The sequence below is a fragment of the Pinus tabuliformis genome, chromosome 8 (genome assembly GCF_031772625.1).
Source record: "Pinus tabuliformis cultivar Carrire ecotype Pingquan chromosome 8, CPIR1, whole genome shotgun sequence".
Lineage (NCBI taxonomy): Eukaryota > Viridiplantae > Streptophyta > Pinopsida > Pinales > Pinaceae > Pinus > Pinus tabuliformis.
In genome coordinates this window covers 284,495,246-284,514,786 of record NC_142294.1, presented here as the reverse complement: position 1 = coordinate 284,514,786, position 19,541 = coordinate 284,495,246, and the positions used below count along the sequence as shown (strand labels likewise).

Below are 19,541 nucleotides of genomic sequence, written 5' to 3'. Positions count from 1 at the left end.
TAAAGATCGGATGACCAAGTGAGAGGTGTGGATGTGGGACTATATAAAACAGAATCATCAATGACTTTTCCTTGAGACCCACTTCACTATACTCCACGTTATTATCTTTAGAACTTATGATTTTATCTCATTCACGATGCAAGCAAACGCTATGGGTAGCCATCCCAAATCTGGAGAGTGTAATCCGAGTGTCAACGTCTACTAAATAAATATATAAATTTTAGATATATATATAATTTGAAACTTCTCATTTTTAATATGTACATCAATTTGACATTTTTTAAATTATATGCCCGTCAATCATGATGTGTTTATTTTTAAATAACCTGTATTTTATGTGTAAAACAAGAAAAGACGAGTAAACATGCGTCAATTTGAAAGGAGGGAGGCCACGCCGGGCACTGGATGGAGACCGTGCCGGAAAAGGACACATGCAATCGCTGACTAGCCGTTAGTCAATCGGAAAAGCGCAAAAATTGACTACTTAACTTTTCAAAATTTCTCTTAGTTAGCCCACACCTGTCCTTTATACAGTTTCGTACAAAAGCGTTACTTGCAAGCCATACAAAACCATGCAGAAAGTTATTTACCAAGGTCACAAAAATTATTTTCGTTAAAATTTGGTGAATTTGTTTTTCAAAAAATCTTTAGCACTCAAAATTTAACACCGGTAACTCAAATTTCTCAAAAACTATTTCAAAATTTCCACTATTTCTTATAACCTCTTTAAACATCACGAATCTAGATAATATTGGGTATAATTTTTGTTTTTTTTGGAAAATGATAAGTTTCAGTTGGCATATCACATACAAATAGCGACAGTGCCTGGCGGCTTTCTAACATGAAATTTATTAGGGAAGGCAATTTCTTAGTAGTATTCTCAAACATGTTTTTACTCTTTTCGGATGCCTTTAATTCGTATTTTATTTATAGATATTTCTTCTTTTATTTTGCTTTTTAATTAAAGTGAAAGAAACATACCTGTTTTGTGTAACAGTCAGCTGGCAACTTTGCAGCATTTGGGATTTCTAAGATGAGAGGGGAATAGACTGGTTTAAGACGGGGTCATCAATAAGTTTTATCCAATGTAGCTGTCAAACAAAAATTCATAAGCAGTCATTGGTCATCTTATTATTAAAGATACAATAGATGTTTTTTTTAAATTGTTTTAAATGTCTATGTTAAAGATGGAGTTAGTTTTAGTTATTTCATTTTATGAATTAAAATTGAATTTTTCTCTACATTTTTAAAAAATGTGTTAAAAATAATCTAAAAATTGATGTAAATTTTTGAAATGAAATTAACAAACAAATATCAAAAAAAAAAAAACATTAAAATTTCAATCGCCCATCTATATCTTAATTTCCAATACATAGATTGGAAATTAATACCCTAATTTAGTATGATTGGTTGGTTGATGTGTAATACACCTAACTAACCTTTTAATGCCTAATTAAAATAAAAATACATGGTAATTTTTTTTTTCAATGTAAGACTATTCTATAAGGTTGTTCTCATCATTGAGAACTTTCATACTAAGTCATATCTTGATGATATGATCATTTAAATATTTTCACCCTTACACCAAGTTAACCTACTTTGCAACTAACACATGGCAAACACCCCATATCCATATGTCATCATGGGGTTGTGTAACTTCAGCAATAAGACTATTTAATTTTCCATCATTAAAGCTACTTAGTTTGCCATATCATCCACATACCAAAGATTTATTATCTTACATTTAAATCAATTTAATATTTAATTAATAACTTAATTTATTCAAATACATATAATTTTGTTAAGTTAATAATAATAATAATACATTCAACTATAAACAATCGTTAAATTAATAAATTCTCCACATGCATAATTCAAAAATGATTAACCCATGACATTTTGCAAATCATGAGTAGAGTGAAAATCCTGTATGTGGACATTGATGACCTCATTGATCATGAAAATTCCAAAATTTTACCAGTGAAAAATCTAAAACATTTATGCATGGTCTTCATTGTTAATCATGGATAATCTCATTTGCAAAAATTCTGAAAAAAATTGTATTAGATATTAAAAATTATTAATTTTATTGAAAAAATTCAAATTTACCATCAACATTCACTAAGTATTAAAAGCAACACTGATAAATAATTTCCAACTGAAAATTGATTTTCAAAAAAACTTTTACCCCAACTATAAGCTCAATTGTACCAATGCCACCCCTTAGATAGAGACTATAATGCCAGAGAGGAAACTATCAATACTTGGATATTTGCCGTAGGAGAAAGTAACTCGGCTTCACAAAAAAAATAAACATCAAAAAACTCTTCTACCCGCTGAAATTGGGTTGCAACAAATTTCAAATGCTTTATAGAAATCCCTTCACTGCATATTGTGATTTCTTCATCCGTTGCTTATCATACTGGTTCAATATAAATTAATTCATGACCCCACAGCTTAGATAAGCTCCACAGCTCTCCAAAATGTTCCTAGGTTCCAATCCATGATAGCCATTTTTCTGTTCAAATCCACGATTGCCACTTTTCTGGATGTATTATGCTTGCTGTGTGTATTCAATTTAGTTAGGAGTTGTCTAAGGAGGTGGAGGATTGCCAGACGGCCAAAAGTGGCAGGAATCCGGGTAAAAAAAATTCAAAAAATCTTGTAGAGACAGTGTTTGAATCATGTTTTTGATGGTGGAAATAGATTCAACACCATCAAAAACGTCTCAGACACTTAAAATTTTGAAGTTTAACAATTATAACTTGGATTTACAAAAATCCTTGCCAAATTTTATCTAAATATAACCAAAATTTCCATACCTTTCTGGGCAACTCCTCCACCTCATTAGACTACGCGATTTAGTAAGTTATTCTAATGTCATCCTTGATTGCAGCTATTTAGTAGCTATTATTTTGGGTTGGTTGAACCTGGTTTCAACTAACCATCTTGAAATCAATGTGACATGTTACAGTTAAATCGATTTGAAATGTTACATATAAGTTTGGCAACAATGATATATATACACAGATATTCCTCGAGCTCTGAACTAGCCCAATATATACATACAATTTAGCAGATTGCAACCGTGCTGCCCGCTGTCCGTAGCTGCCACACTGCACACTCTCATAGATGCCCACATTGATTCGCGCATTATGCCCTTCCAAGACTAGCCAATTTTGCGAATCATGCTTTCCCAGTCTCAACCGCGTTACCAGATTCCAAGTCACTTGCATATTTGACGGAAGCCAGAGATGAAGAAGCTGCAATTGTCGAGTCGTCCGCAGAAACTTGGAAAGACTGAACATCATTTGCTGCAACACTCTCGTTTCTTTCGGTAACATCCATTCGGGCGCTTTCCTCTGGCTGGGAGAACCCTGACGGTTTCTTCGACAATGCACAAAGGACAGAGTGTCGACATGACGGACAAGAGGCATTGGAAAGCAGCCATGCGTCTATGCAATCTGCGTGGAAACAGTGACAGCATTCTGGTAATACTCTCACCTTTTCTCCTTCCATGAATTCCGCCAGGCAAATGGGGCAATCCACGGCTCTGAGGGAGTGGACTTTGCAATAAAGCGTGGCTGAAAGTGCTTCTAAATCCTTTTTCTCGATGCCAGATTGAGTTCTTTGGACATCCATATTGGGTGATAGCTCCGACACCACTGGCCATCGCCTGTAGAGCCGTCTGCAGCGGAGCAGGGCATTGAACCCTAAAAGGCATAGTATTGAGAGGAACAAGGCCGCGGCCGCAAGAACGCCGACTAAGCTTGGGCCGAATGTCGCATTAGCAAAGTCAGGAGTTACCTCCGTCATAGGAGCGGATGAATGCAATTCCTCGCTATCTTGCAACAATTTCCTGCCCTGATCACACAATGAAAATGAAGACATACTCTGCATTTTTCTGGAAACGTGTTCCAATCACAACGAACCTCGAAGGGGGTCAGGCACAATGGCTTCAGAAACTATAAAATTTTCAGTAATTCAACATGGGGACTGCCTATCCAAGAATATGACAATTGGGGACTGCAAATCAGAAAGCTTGGAGAAATGCAAAGCGTGGTAAATTGAGGAAGCTTCAGTGCTTATCACCCAATAGAGCGGAGTATTTGTAAATGGTACATCCATAAAGCGGAGTATTCTGGGTGCAGGTAAAGACCGGACCGAGGCGCCCACAGAAACCCAAAAGCGAAACTGAGAGGCTGTTCAAGCCCCCACTTTCTTAAAAAGGTGGATATTAATTATATGGTGCGAGCGATGCAAGGTCATTGGACATTCAAAAGTTATTGAAGGCGGCTGCTGTGATGTGATTGGAATTCTGTAATATTCCGGCGGTTTTAGCCTTTGTTTTTTAAAAGAGTTATTAAATCATATTTTATATATGAAAATCCAGATATAAATTATTTGATCTCAGCCATATCGGATTTAGTATATCGATGAAGAACTCCAGTCTCCACTTATCTCTCGTCAAAAAAATATCCCAACTTCGTCAAAAAAATATCCCAACCTCGATTAGGCAAAAGAAAGAGCGACCACTTTTTGCTCTAATTATTACTTTACCAATACTTTATTGGAGAGGAGGATAATAATCCAAATTGTTCCTATTCCCCATCATCCAAGTACCATGCTTCATCAATCAAAAGTTCAACTTTGGATAAATTATAAGTGTTTATATTTTTCTGCTAAAACACATTAATATGTTGTTCATGCTGTATTCATGAAAATTCATCCCATACATATAACATATTAATTTCTTTTTCGTTTGCCAACAATAATATTAGCTTTAGGGTTATCAATTTCGTATAATTCGTTGACCCTTTTCCAAATTTTATCTTAAATTTAACGAAATGATTATGTGCCAAAAATAGAGTTCCTCTCTAATCTCATTAAAAATATCCAAGGAAAGCTCTTGCGGTAACAAAAAAAAACATAGAAAAAGCTCTTACCAATTTGTTGTTGAAGCATTACATTTATTAGGTTTTCTTCTTTATGTTACGGGAAATCACTAAATATGTTGAGTCCATTAGTTTCATATTTTTTCTATATTATAATTAATGCAATAGTTTTATAAATTTTTATTTGTGGATTTTCTATCTAATTTCTCAAATTTCAATAATCATAATTCACAGTGTAGAGCTAGTATATCTCTTTGGAGGAGCAAGTGGTAGTGATTGTAACGTTCTGCTGTTGGAACTAGTGGTTGGTCATGGTTGCATGTATGATTGGAACTTTCATTTTCTTAATATAAAAGAGGCAACACGTTTCATGCATATGTTGTTATTGTATTTCAGCAGTCTTGGTTACACTAATAATATATGTATATGTTTGCTTACACATGTATGTATGGACTTTTCTATATATGTATGTATGAATCTTATTGAGAAGTGATGTTGGTTTAACCATCATTTTGGATTGTTGGTTTCCTTGCCTTCCAGTTGGTGATGTATCTTTGCTCATGTGTTCCCTTCCAATCCGTGTGTTTCCACAGGTTTCCAAGGGGCACACTTATTCCACCTTCCATGTGTTAGAACCCTTCATGCACCTTCCTTCGCTTGCTGCCCTAGTCACACCCTTGCTACCAACAAGGACATCATGCTTGCCTCTTCGCGCAACTGCGGTCAAGGCTATACCGTATGACCCGATGTTGGGACTCCTACGCCAAACGGTCTGAGGTCTAGTTGGGACTTTTTACCGGGGATATCCCCTGACATATTAGCGGATCCAACACCGTCAACAGAACCTTTACATAAGACTCAACCTGATAATGCACCACCATAGTTGGTTCGTAGATCTTCTAGGCCTCATAAGCCTTCACAAAGGTATCCTCCTTCAAACTATATTTTGTTGACTGATGAAGGTGAGCCTAATTGTTTTCAAGAAGCTTGTAAAGTTGAGCACAGTAAAGAATGGAAGAAAGCAATGGAAGAAGAAATGAACTCTTTGTTGTTCAATAAAACTTGGGAGTTGGTAAACCTCCCAAAAGGAAGAAAGGCTCTACAAAACAAATGGGTTTACAGGATTAAGCATGAACATGACAAAAACGAGAGATATAAAGCAAGGATGGCAGTGAAAGGATTTGCCCAAAAAGAAGGGTTGACTTCACTGAAATTTTCTCACATGTTAAAATGCCATCCATTAGAGTCATTCTTGGTCTTGTTGCTGCTTTAGACTTAGAATGTGAACAGTTAGATGTAAAAACTACTTTCCTTCATGGTGAATTGGAGGAAGAAATTTATATGGAGCAGCCAGAAGGCTTCATAGAAAAAGGCAAAGAAGACCTTGTTTGCTAGTTTAAGAAGAGTTTGTATGGGTTGAAACAGGCACCTCGACAATGGTACAAGCAAATTGATTCATTCATGTTGGAACATGGTTTTTAGAGGTTGGAGGCTGACCATTGTGTCTATGTCAAGAGGTATGATCAAGGAAAGTATATCATATTATTGTTATATGTGGGTGACATGTTGATTGTTGGGCATGATAAGAATAAGATCAATAGGTTGAAGAAATATTTGGGCAGTAAATTTGCAATGAAGGATTTAGTACTAGCACAACAAATATTGGGCATGAGGATTATGGGTGACAAACAAAAAAAGGTTATGACTGTCATAATAAAATATATATCAAGAAGGTGCTTGACAGGTTTAATATGAAGGATGCCAAGCCAATTGGTACACCCCTTACAACCCATTTCAAGTTGAATACTGAATTATGTCCTAGTGATGACAAGGAGAAGGAAGAGATGAGTAGGATTCGTTATGCTTCAGTGGTTGGCAGCTTGATGTATGCCATGGTATGCACACGACCAGACATTGCATATTCAGTGGGAGTAGTGAGCAGGTTCCTTACCAATCCAGGCAAACAACATTGGGAAGAAATAAAATGGGTTATGAGATATCTCAAGGGTACTAGTCATTATTGTTTATGTTTTGGTCATAATGATACTATTCTTGAAGTATTTACATATGCAGACATGGCTAGAGATATGGACACCAAAAACTCCACTACAGGTTATTTGTATACATTTGCAAGTGTGGCAGTATCTTGGGTGTCAAGGCTACAAAGAATAGTAGCTCTCTCTACAATAGAAGAAGAGTACATAGCTGCAATAGAAGCTTGTAAAGAGATGTTGTGGATGCAGTGATTCCTAGGAGAGATAGGAATAAAGCAGGACAAGTATGTGCTATATTGTGATAGTCAGAGTGTCATTCACTTGCAAAAAACCCAACATTTCACTCAAAAACCAAGAACATTGACTTAAGGTACCATTGGATCTATCATGTGTTGGAGGAAGGACAATTATCCTTGGAAAAGATCCATACAGATAGCAACCCTGTTGATATGCTCACTAAAATTCTACCAAGAAATAAACATGAGTTATGTAGAGCCATGGTAGGAATCAATGTGACTTGGTTCAGGATTCTTCATTCGACTTCAAGTGGGAGAATGTTAAATGTGAAGCCGTCATAAAAACTCTGGTGTTGACCTCGCCATCGGCAACCACTCTTTGACAATCACACCGACACTGAACCAAATCCCACCTACCTTCATTGACTTGTATCCTCACTATGTTTCACATGTAGAATTCTAGATGCTTCTTGATGTTCTATAAATTTGTATTTTCTCTAGCCAAGGAAGGCAAGCCAAGGCCCAGGCCTGTTGCATAATACAAGTGTGACTTATGTTTATCCATTTTCTGTTGTCTGTGATGTTTGTTTGTTGCCTTTAATGTTTTATTTCTGTTGTGCTTTTTGAAACTAACAGGGAATCATGATTGTTGTTAGATCAAAACCCACAAGTGTTAGTCAACGATCGCATCGGCATAGATAAGGATCCACAAGATGTGGTTAGTGCATGTCACAAAACTCACAGGGAGCATTAGTTTATCCAATGTCCAACAAGCCCAACCTCAATTCAGGGAAAGGAATCTTCAATGAAATTACAACTGGAGTTACAAAAATGAGAGTAGAGAAAGAATCAAAACGAGGGAAGAGAACAAGATCGTGCCATGCAAAATTTGAATCCCAACTACGATTTTGCACTAACCTCATATGAAACTAGATCCATGGAATCCAAACCACCACCACATGGGGAAGTAGGAGTTGAAATCTTAAACCACCTAGTTTTCTCCAGTTGTATATCTGGATATTCGATCCCTTCTTGGGCCATTTGGTGATTTTCGAGTAGTCTTCACCGTTATTCCCTTTCTCAAGGGAAGATAAGTTTTTGATCGCAAATTTTATAGTGCGTGAGGGTAAAAGCGAACTAGTTGTCCTGAGTTATTAAATCATATTTTATAAATTAAAATCCTCATATAAAATTGTTTTATCTTAGCTTTATCATATTTAGTACATCCATGAAAAATTGCACTTATCTAGTCAAAAAAATATCCAAACCTCGATTAGAGAAAAGAAAGATCGAACACTTTTGCGCTAATTATTACTTTACCAATACTTTATTGGAGAGGGGGATAATAACCCGAAATGTAAGAAAGAGGGAACACTTTTTTCTTTAATTATTAGTTTACCAATACTTTATTAGAGAGGGGGGTAATAATCCAAATTGTCGTATTCCTTATAATCCAAGTACCATGTTTCATCAAAAGTTCAACTTTGGATAAATTTTGAGTTTTTTTATTTTTCTCCTTATACATTACAAACACATTAATATCTTTATTCATGTTTTATTCAGGGTGACAATTCAAAAATCATCCAAAGCATGTAACGTATTAATTTCTTTTTCATTTGCCAACCATAATACTAGTTTTAGGGTTATCAATTTTAGATAATTATTTGACCCTTCTCCAAATCTTATCTTAAATTTAGTTAAATGATTATGTGAAAAAAAAATAGTCTCTCTTTTTCACATATAACAATATCTCTTTGTGAAGTCTTATTAAAAAAAGCTTAAGGAAAGCTCTAGCTTTAACAAAAAAATAGAGCAAAATCTCTTAGCAGTTTGTTGTTGAAGAACTAGTCTCACTAAGTTTTCTTCCTTATACTATGGGAAATCACTCAATATATTGAGCCCATTAGTTTCATACTTCTTTCTGGCTACAATTAATGCAATAGTTTTATAAGCCTTTATTTTTGGATTTCATATCTAATTCTTCAAACTTTAATAATCCTAATCCAAACACATATGTATGTATGAATATTTATATTTAAAAATATAGGTTAATTCATTGCTTATTTGATCTAATTTATTTGTGTTACATAAGAGGGTAAGTTTTCATAAATCATGGCATGCGTGGCTTCCATAATAGTTTCACATTTCTCTAGGCAACTCCATTGTGTTATGGATCATATCGAGTGGTTTTGTCCCTCTTAATACCTTCCTCTCTGCAAAAGTCATTGAATTCATTAGATTCATACTCAGTTGCATTATTAGTTCTTGATGTCTTGATCTTCTTTCCTATATGATTTTCCACCAAGGATTTGAAATATCAAAGCCATCTAAATACTTCATCCTTCTTCTTTAAGAAATAAATCCAAGTCTCGCGGGATAAGTCATCCACAAATATTTCATAGTATAATTATCCTCCCAATGAAGTCATAGGCAAAGGACTATCCATGTCAGAATGGATCAATTGAATAATATCAATTGTCTTTCTCTCACTAGAAGGGAATGACCCCTTTATATGTTTCCCAACTACACATCCTTGACAAACTCCTTCATGATTCATATGAAACTTAGCCATCCATGTGACCATATTCCTTACACTAGGTAAGGCTTTGTAATGTAAGTGAGCAAATCTTCAGTGCCATAACTCACATTGAATAGAAGTGTCATTATCCAAAGCTCTCAAAAGACTTCCTCCAACTTGATAAAGACCATCAACCCTAAACCCAAGAGTAAAAACATACTTAAAGTTCCTTTTCCATGCACATTCCTTTCCATCATTGAAAGCTACTTTGAAACCTTTGTCTTCCATTGTAGAAATAGACACCAAATTCTTCTTCAAATTGGGTGTGCATACAAAACTTCCTGAAGGTGTATGGTTTGACCATAATTCAAGTGAAGAGTAACAATTCCTATCCCTTTCACAGGCTGAGTGGAATTATCTCCAAGACTAATATTTATTTAGTCTTCCTCTTAACTAAATTAGATATAACCTCCTTATATCCAGTGAAATGTCTTGAGGCTCCACTATCAATTAACCAATGATCCAGGGTGTCTGAAGGAGAGGCAGTAGATAACACACAAATAAAATAATACTCATATTGTTTTGCAACAACATTATTTTCATCATACATGGAATTTCGTGTCCTCTTTGGAGGTCGATTATTTCCTCCTCGAGCAACAACAACATTTATTTTTTCATTGTTGTTAGACCTGTTGTTTCTTTGATTGTTGTTGTTATACCTTAAAGGATTTTTCTTGTTAGGAAATTCTCTAACAAAGTGGCCAAACTTGTTGCAATTTTAGCATCTTTCTTTTCCTTTTCCTTTGGCCCCTCCTTGTTGAATTTGATGTACTAACATAATTTCTCCTTTTAGCATGAGTAGAGAAAACAATAGGTTCATTTCCATTTGCAGACTTGTATCTTTCCATCATCCTTATTTCCTCTTGAGTGCATCTATCTAATAGCTCATCAAAATTAGGTATCCTAACATTATTGAGAATGGTGGTGACAAATTTTTCCCACAACCTTGAAAGACCTCCAAGTGCAATGAGGGCGAGTTCCTTGTCAGCAGTAACTTCTCCAATGGATAATAGGTCATTCTTGACTTGAGTTATTCTCATGAAGTAGACTTGTATAGACTCTCTTTTTTCCATCTTGATATCCCTTAACTTGTTCTTGAGAAATAGGATTTGATTTGCATTGTTGACTTTGAACATCCCAATCAACTTATCATACATTTCCTTAGAAGTTCACAGATCAGAAATATAAGAGACTAAATGTTTTTGAATGGAGTCAACTAATATTTTCCTAGCTTTGACTTCATCTTTTCTATACTTCGTTCTAACAGCATCATGTGCATTTGAAGGAGAGTCAACCACTTTCCCTTGCACATAATCCAACACTTCATGTTCTTCCAAGGTTAAATCAAGAGTCATCTTCCAAGCATGATAATTTGACTTGTCATTGAGATTATCCCCAGCCTTGAAATATGAGGTAGAAACCATAGAGACCTATCCCAATTGTCCTTGTCCAACAACAACAAGTATTTCAACAATGATTGCTTACTTCTTCCTTGGGAATTTGTTCATCTTAGCTCTGATACCATGTTAATTTTGTTCTATTCTTGCAACAATTACTTCAATAACTTATTAGCCCAATAATAATTCAACTTCAGGTTTCAATAGAAATTACAATAAACTACAGTAGAATCACTTATCATTTACTTATTGATAGTAATTGTAGATAGAACATCATTAACAATGCACAAGAAGACAAGCCAAGACAATGAACACGGAGATTTAGTCTAATGCCAGGGAAAAACCCCATAAGGGGGAAAACCCAACTAATCCTTCTTATCCAATTTAGTACAATAGTCAAAGTCAAAGTATTGACTTATCAATGAAGTTTACCAACCAATGATATGAAGCTCAATCCGATCCAATATAATTCTAGTCAACAGTCAGCAATAGGCAACAACAGACACTGTTGCCTAGCCAGTCTAGTCACTTGTGGTCAAACAACCTCTAATTAATTTGGTCAATGGAGCAAGAAACTCAGCCTCTTCAATAGGTCAAAGTCATCCCAAAACAAAGAGAAGAACAATCAAATTTTGGTCAACTGTCTGCAGTCTAGGTTGCGGTCAATGTTGGTCAACGTGTCTAGAATTCTTATTTTTATGTGCTAATGAATGTGGCCTACCCAGACAGAGATATTCCCAAAACATCAAAGCCAAAATATGCTTAGAAATTAAAAGTCAATGTTGTTCAAAGTTGCAGGACAATTCATATTTTCAGTCACCTGTAATTTCTTCCTCCTTCTTCCTTGCAAGTTTGAAGAAACTCCTATTATTTTTAGAGCTATCAAACCTAAGAAAAGAAGAGAAAATGTGTGATGATTAGATGCCAAAATGAGGAGGTCTTATGATGTATTTATAGTGATCAACTTGGGGTTAAGGGTCATGACTTTTCACCATGGGGTTGACTTGTAGATGAAGATGAGGCCAACGTGAAGAAATGGCATTTGTAGGTGTGCAAAAAATTTTCTTTTCAAGGAGAAGGGAGATGCCATTAAGGGTGATCAAAATGTGTAATGAGTCATCGAAGAAGTGGCTTCCAAGTGGGGGAATTGGCCCCTAGTTTCACTCTTTAACAAGATCTCAAGACGTGTTAACCCTAGTTGATCTGAAATCACCCTTAGGTGACCTCAGGAACTTAATGAAGGTATTACAGACTCATGTGCTGGTGTGTGTGTCTATGTTACCTTAGGCAACAGATCGATAAGATTGCAAAATACATAGACACTTGAAATAGTAAGAGATCACAGTAAGCGAAACATAAACACAACAAAATTTAATAAGGAGTTCACCCAATCCTCCTTGGCTACGTCTCCTGGTCCAGCCTTCAGTGGTGGCCTTTTTATTATGTCTTTAAAGCAGAGTCTTACAATAAGGAGCTCAATCTCAGTCTCACTTGACAGAGGATAATCAGTAGGATGGCACCTGAAAATCCCAAGTCCTTAGAGTTCACAGACTCCCCTTACTGAATTTCGACCTCAATTAGTCTTTGCCTGCTCGATGCTGCTCTTACTCTGATGGCCAGCTCGGCTTCTCTGTCCTCTGCAATTTTGCCTCTCTTTCTGTGTCTCTCGGCCTTTGGCTATTGCCCTCTCTGCCTCACTATATCTCTTTTTGTTAGCTCGTGGCTTTAAAGCCATTTTGTTCCTTCGACTATTCGTCTCGGCTTCCCGACTCTCTGGATCACTTGCCTCTGTTTGCTGCGACTCCCTTGCCCTACGTCATCATCGTTGTGTAATGCTTCGGAGAGAGGTGGCCACCTGTCTCTTTGCGAATTGAGTGTCAATTCTTCCTGAACAGTCATTTTTTTCCATTATTTCCCAAATGCCTGCGAAACGGATCCTTCTGTCAATTCACCAGTCAAATCAGAATTCACATCTTATGTGTTGTACTTTATTTCTCCCTCGGGTCCGATCATCCATCGAGTTAAACCTCTGCCATTGATTTGGAGCCCCCAGATTCTACGATCTTTGCTTATATCGCACGATTGAGTTGCTCAACCGTTACTCTGCAATGTAAGCGGTTTCTCTCTCTCCCCGCCGGACACACGTCACTCGGTGTATGGAGTCGCTGGGTCCTCGACCAAACCTGCTTACCACCCGAAATGCCTTTGATATTCCGCTGGTTTTGAGTGCAGGACCCGCCTTGTCAGTTTTAGCGATTTCCCACGGTTTTCGTGTTTCGCTTATGACCGAGCACTCAGGGCTTTTCCTCTTCGAGGGGTTTTGCCTAGCGATATGCTTTGCACTAATCGTGTATCAGAAACAGCCTCCATTTCTGGATCTGGCCTTCCCAATTGCCATTTTTACGCCATGCGCGGTCTCCATGGGCCAACGGTCAGCGCGCTTTGACCGAAGGTCCTTGTTGCTCCGTGTTGGCTGCAAATTGCCATTATTCAGAGGTTATTTCTGATAGCTAAAAGATTTTTTTAAGTTTTTCATTCATTCTTAACAATCATGGAATTGTTTGAGGATCCAATTCGGATCACGACCTTCCCACTGAAAAAGCTTTTGGACCACCAAAAGTTGGTTTTCAAGCATCGACTAAGTGAGGATACAAATTTTTCATTTGTCCAATCTCTATCCATTTTATACTGTTTGGCTTTGAACCCCTGAGCCCAATTCTGAGGTACTCAACATCTCCCCTGTGCATCATTCTCACCTTCCTATCCAGAACTGTGTCTTTCTGCAATTCATTAAGATATTCAGGTAGTAGGCCATCAATAGAAGGTAATTGACTCTGCTCTTCAGGATCTTCAATTAGCGAAGGTTCAAATAGTCTCAAGTTTTCTGTGTTGACGACTGAGTAGATGTGCATATAAGCTGGCAAATCAAGGCAAAAAGCATTCTCACCAATTTTCTCAAGGATCCTGAAAGGTCCATACCTTATTAGTTTTAGCTTTTTACCTTCACCTTGCACCCTGTCCTTGCTGATATACATCCAGAATTGATCACCAACTTGGAAACTATGCTCCATCCGATGCTTTTCATGCCTTGCCTTGTATTTGGCCTAACTCTTTTCTAGCTATTCCTGTACTGCTTAATGGATCTCTTGGATTTGTTCAATGAACCTAGTTGCCTTGTCCACATCGTTGTGTCCCTCAACTATTGTGTCCTTACCAAAGAAAAAATCCAAGGGAGACCTTGGTGTGAACCCAAAATAGGTCTCAAAAGGAGATCTCTATGTGGAAAAATGTTTGGCTTGGTTGTAAGCATGTTGCACATAACACAAATGTTCATCCCAAAACTTGGGATGCTTGCTACAATATCCTCTGAGCAACTGGATCATTGTCCTGTTGACCACTTCTGTCTGGCCATCGGTTTGTGGATGGAAAGCTGTGCTTTTCTTTAGTTTGGTGTCCATCAATTCCCACAGACTTGACCAAAACTTTCCCACAAATCTGTTGTCTCGATCAGATATAATGGAAGTGGGTAATCCAAAATGAATCCATACTTGTTGAAAGAACAATTTTGCAGTTTGTTCAACTGTAATCTGTTTATTACAAGGTATCAAAATACACATTTCGCTAAACCTATCCACAACAACATACAGATAATCATGACCTTTCCTAGATTTGGGCAGTCCTCCAACAAAGTCCATGGAAACACTTACCCAAGGATGAGAAGGAACTGGTAGTGAAGTGTACAAGCCTAGTTTCCTATTGCTAGGCTTGCTTTTAGCACACATAGTACACCCTCTTACATATCTAGAAACTGTCTCGTTCATTTTTGGCCAATAACAAAATCTTTGCAGCTATGCAACTGTTTTGCTTACCCCAAAGTGACCTGATATTAGAGAAGTGTGTGCTTCTCAAATTATCTTTACTCTTTCAGTTCGTGGAATGCATAGCTTCCCACAATGATACAAGAGTTGGTCCTTAATGTGATAATCCAATTCTTCTACTTGTTTGCCTTGACTTGCATATACATCTTTAAAGCCCATATCTTGAGCATATTGTTCAATGTAGCTTTCATGTAATACAAAACTATGCTTAAGGATAGTAGATGCATTTATAATGAGTCTAGATAACATATTTGCAACTTTATTGTGTATGCCCTTTTTATATCTGATGACTAAATGAAACTGTTGTAGAAAACCCATCCATCTATAGTGTCTTGATTACTGCAACTTAGTTTGGGAGTGTAGATATTGAAGTGGTTGATGATCAGTATGTATAGCTGTCTCTTTGCCCATTAAGTAATGTTTCCACTTTTTCACACTCTGTACTAATGCATACAATTCTTTATCATATGTGGGATAGTTAACTACTGCAGAATTAAATGTCTTAGAATGATAACATATGGGTTTATTGTGCTGTATCAACACTGCTCCCATGGCATAGTCACTGGCATCCATTTGGATCTCAAATGGTCTTTGAAGATCAGGCAGTGCTAGTACTGGTGTTGTACTAATATTTTCTTTAACAATGTAAACTTTGAAACGGGAACTATAAACTCAAAACGGGAAATCTGGCAAAAAAACCCCGAAAAAAACATCAAAAATAGTGCTAAAAATGAAAAGTGTGTACACTGGAACGATGATTTTTGTTTTTTAAGGTCAATTTTAAACATGTTTTAAAAATGGCAGTGAAAACGAAATTTTCATGCAAAATACAGCTTGAAAACAAAAAAGTGATGATACTGGAATGATGATTTTTTTTTTAGGGTCAATTTTCAAAATTTAAAAAAAATGCTAGTAAAACCAAATTTTTATGTGCCAAACAAAATTGTTTATGAGGAAAAAAACACATTAATGTTTTTGGTAGAATATCATTTTTCTTTCCTAAGTATAAATTCAACATGTTCTCAGCCATAACATGCTAGATACAAAAGAAATTGGAATTTTTTCAACTATAAAATTAAAAAACCATGACATTATGAACAAATTACATCACTAAATGAATTCAAAAGTCATTATTTGTATATTGAATAAAACATACATTATATCTCTAATTTAATATTGCATTGTAAATATTTTAAACAATAAAAATTATCATAATTAAGACATATAATCCAACAACATAAAAATGCCTCATAACTTCTCATTTAACACCATATGGAAATCATAAATTTTATTTCAAGATACGATGCATACATCAGTTATATAAACTGTCTTAAACAATTATTCAAAATCACTCATATTTTCTTGCACACCATCAGAATTCACATCTTCAGATGAGTGACTAGATGCTGACGAAGATGTTCCATATTCTTCTCTTTCATCAACTAGTGCCCCATCTGAGTCCACATGCATGCCAATCATTTCAAGTTTCAAAATTATTCTATATCTATGACTGGTTTCAACAGACTCCCATCTCAACACTGTTCCTTCTGGTAACAACATTTTCAGAATCTCTATCGTCTTGAAGTGAAGAGTTACTCTCTTTGTTAAATTGAAGTCATAAACAAGTATGTCAACATCCTCCAATTTTAATATGTCTACGTGGTGGCGATTTATATTTGTACCCTTTCTTTTTCTCTTTACACCATTTTTTTTTGTCAACTACCATCTCTGGCTTATACACACCATTGAATGGGTGTGTATTTGTGGCATACCAATGTACTTCAAAACTTGTAACATCCTCATTTTCTGTAAAGACCTTTATAACTTTAGCAACCCAGAATGGATAGCCATTGGGATCTCCATCTGCTAGCACTGCGATCATGCAACCCTCCTTAATATCTTGTACTGAACCCCTGTAAAGGTCTTCCATGGCTTCACGTTGTGCATGAGATCTTCTGGAACCAATATACATGTCTCTTTCCTCTGCCTGTGAAGAATTAATAATACCTTGAGATTGTCGCTGTTCAACAATGTTTATTTCCTCATGTTCATTCGACACATTTTGCGGCTAAATAAATGGATTTTTCAAAGGTATATCTTCATTTTTTGTTGTTGAAATGATATCACTTTGATTATTGAAAAATGACTCCCACCAAACTGAATCAGCAATGTCAAAGTACTCATATGTATATCTAATACAATTTTTTAATTTCTTCCAGGCAATCAGAATAATTTATATCTCTATTTTGTCTGCGTGCATTATGAACTTCACCAACTGATTGTAATAACAATATTTTTGATGCAAATATTGGATGATCTGGAATGAACTTCAAAAATTGCAAACCTGATAATGGTGCCCATTCTGCAGTAGTTGAATACTTCTTGCCCCATATTAGTGTTTTCCCATCAATTTTTTTTGATACGAAATTGATGTTGGAAGCTAATGTCATTAAGTTGTTCAATGCATTTCCCCTCACCATATGATCCCAAAATAAACCTTCGCATGTCAACAGTTTCTTCCAACACATCAAAAGTAGGCTCTGGCATGTATGATTTCTTAATACATTCAATTAGTGATGGCAAGCTCCCAACTTCCTTCCTCCTTAATGTGATTGAAAAACGATTGAACATCTGATCAATATGGTCATGAGTGTGCCCAACAAGAAGGAAACCAACCTTTACCTTTCGAAAAATTCTCAATTCAACAAGCATGTTTAGATATCCAAAAACAACTTGATTTTTGTTTTCACGGCAAGTGTTGTCCAATTGTAGATACAGAACTTCCGGAAGATTACCAGACCAATGAGAAAGCACATCATGAATTATGGTTATGGTCAGATTTGCATCATTATGAATATTTGGAGCTGTGAAGTACACCCTTGGCAACATTTTCCCATTGAAGACCATACAACTGACCAAGTGAAACAAAATAAAATTTTCCTCCTGTAAATTTTTGGGTGTGCGAACAAAATGTGGTAAAAGTGTTTTCTTCTGGTCCATACCATCAATTATCAAACCCAAATATTTATTCGGATTATCATAACACTTCTTTTGATGTTTGTACAACTTCTTCCTTTCGTTTGTTTGTTGTTCGCGATGCTCCTGAAGTTCTTTGACAATTGAATCTACACAACATAAAAGAAAGCCATTAAGAAATATGTTTTCATAGTTGATGACTATACAATTTTAAAAGTTAAAATTATGAATGCTTACCTCTTTCTGACCCTTCACATTTGTCTCTTTTTTAATTAAGAGAAGCACATGTACTGCAAATCCCCATCCTTGTCTTCTTAGGAATATGGACATTGTTGAATTTTTTCTTCCATACCTTCACAAAATATTGATATGTAATAAACCGGCCATGTCCCTCAGCACCTTCTGCATATTCTTTGTATAAGTTGTAGATTTCTCGTCTTGAAAAATTATCTGGAATATGTATTGTCTCTCTATTTGCCATACACTCTCCATGCTTTGAAAAGAAATCTTTCATCCATGACATTGCAGTATTTGATAATGGCCCAAACTGTCTTTTACGACATACTTCTGAATAAAATGTGGGATCCTTTTCCAAATTTTCTTTAATTCTCGAGAGACGAAAATTCCCAATCGAATGAAACATTTTGAAAGCTTTTCTACTGATAAATAAAGTCCTAATATGATAATCATAACTTGATAATGTAGATTGCATGCACCCAACTAAATATGAATTTTGCATGCTTTTATTCATTGACAAATATCTCTTCCTGCTCTCTAATGCAAATTTGAAATCCATATGTTTCAAGCAATCTTTTTGGCAACATTCACTTGAAATGAGAGCGTTGATAGAACTTCTTCTCGTCAGATATTCTGCTCTACCCCTTGTATAACTAGAACAACTTGCATTGATACAAAAAGTTCTGCTCCTACTCCTCGATACAATATTTCTTGGCAACATCTCCATCATTGGATCATCATTTGTATAAGGATTTTCATCATCATTAAGAGGAATGTTATCCACACTATGATCAGTTGTGCTTTTCAAATATTGACTTGGAGGATATTCTTCATCTTCCCCTTCTTCAGTGCTACTATCATAGTCCTTAGAATTCGGACTGAATGGAAAATTTGACTCGATGTTTAATGGATATTCTTCCTCATGTGCATTGTCAGTGTTGCTTTCATAGTCCATAGAATTAGGACTACGTTGAAAATGTGACTGTTTACTTATTGAAGATGCTACATCATGTCCTTTGTCACTGCTACCTTTACACTCATTAGAATTAGGACAAAGTGCATCATCCTGTCCTTCATCACTGTTGCTCTCATATTCCTTAGAATTAGGACTAAGAGGACACTGTGACACTCCATTCTTTTGAAATTCATCATCACGCTCTTCATCACTGTTGCTCTCGTAGTCCTTAGAACTAGGACTAAGTGGACACCGTGACACTCCAATCTTTTGAAATTCATCATCTCGCTCTTCATCACTGCTGCTCTCATAGTCCTTAGAATTAGGACTAACTGGACACCGTGACACTCCATACTTTTGAAATTCATCATCATGCTCTTCATCACTATTGTTCT

The 19,541-nt window shown here is 36.0% G+C and overlaps 1 protein-coding gene across 1 annotated transcript; it reads right to left on the bottom strand.

Moving 5' to 3' along the window:
- Positions 1 to 2,862: 2,862 nt before the first annotated feature.
- Positions 2,863 to 4,077, bottom strand: LOC149235233 (RING-H2 finger protein ATL80-like). The gene has a single exon (XM_089461318.1). The coding sequence runs from the start codon at positions 3,898 to 3,900 to the stop codon at positions 3,187 to 3,189; it is 714 nt and encodes a 237-aa protein (XP_089317444.1). The 5' UTR covers positions 3,901 to 4,077; the 3' UTR covers positions 2,863 to 3,186.
- Between the last annotated feature and the right edge of the window lie 15,464 nt (positions 4,078 to 19,541).

Excerpts from the sequence above, each read along its gene's own strand:
- LOC149235233 (XM_089461318.1), bottom strand. The coding sequence starts at position 3,900 with ATGCAGAGTATGTCTTCATTTTCATTGTGTGATCAGGGCAGGAAATTG.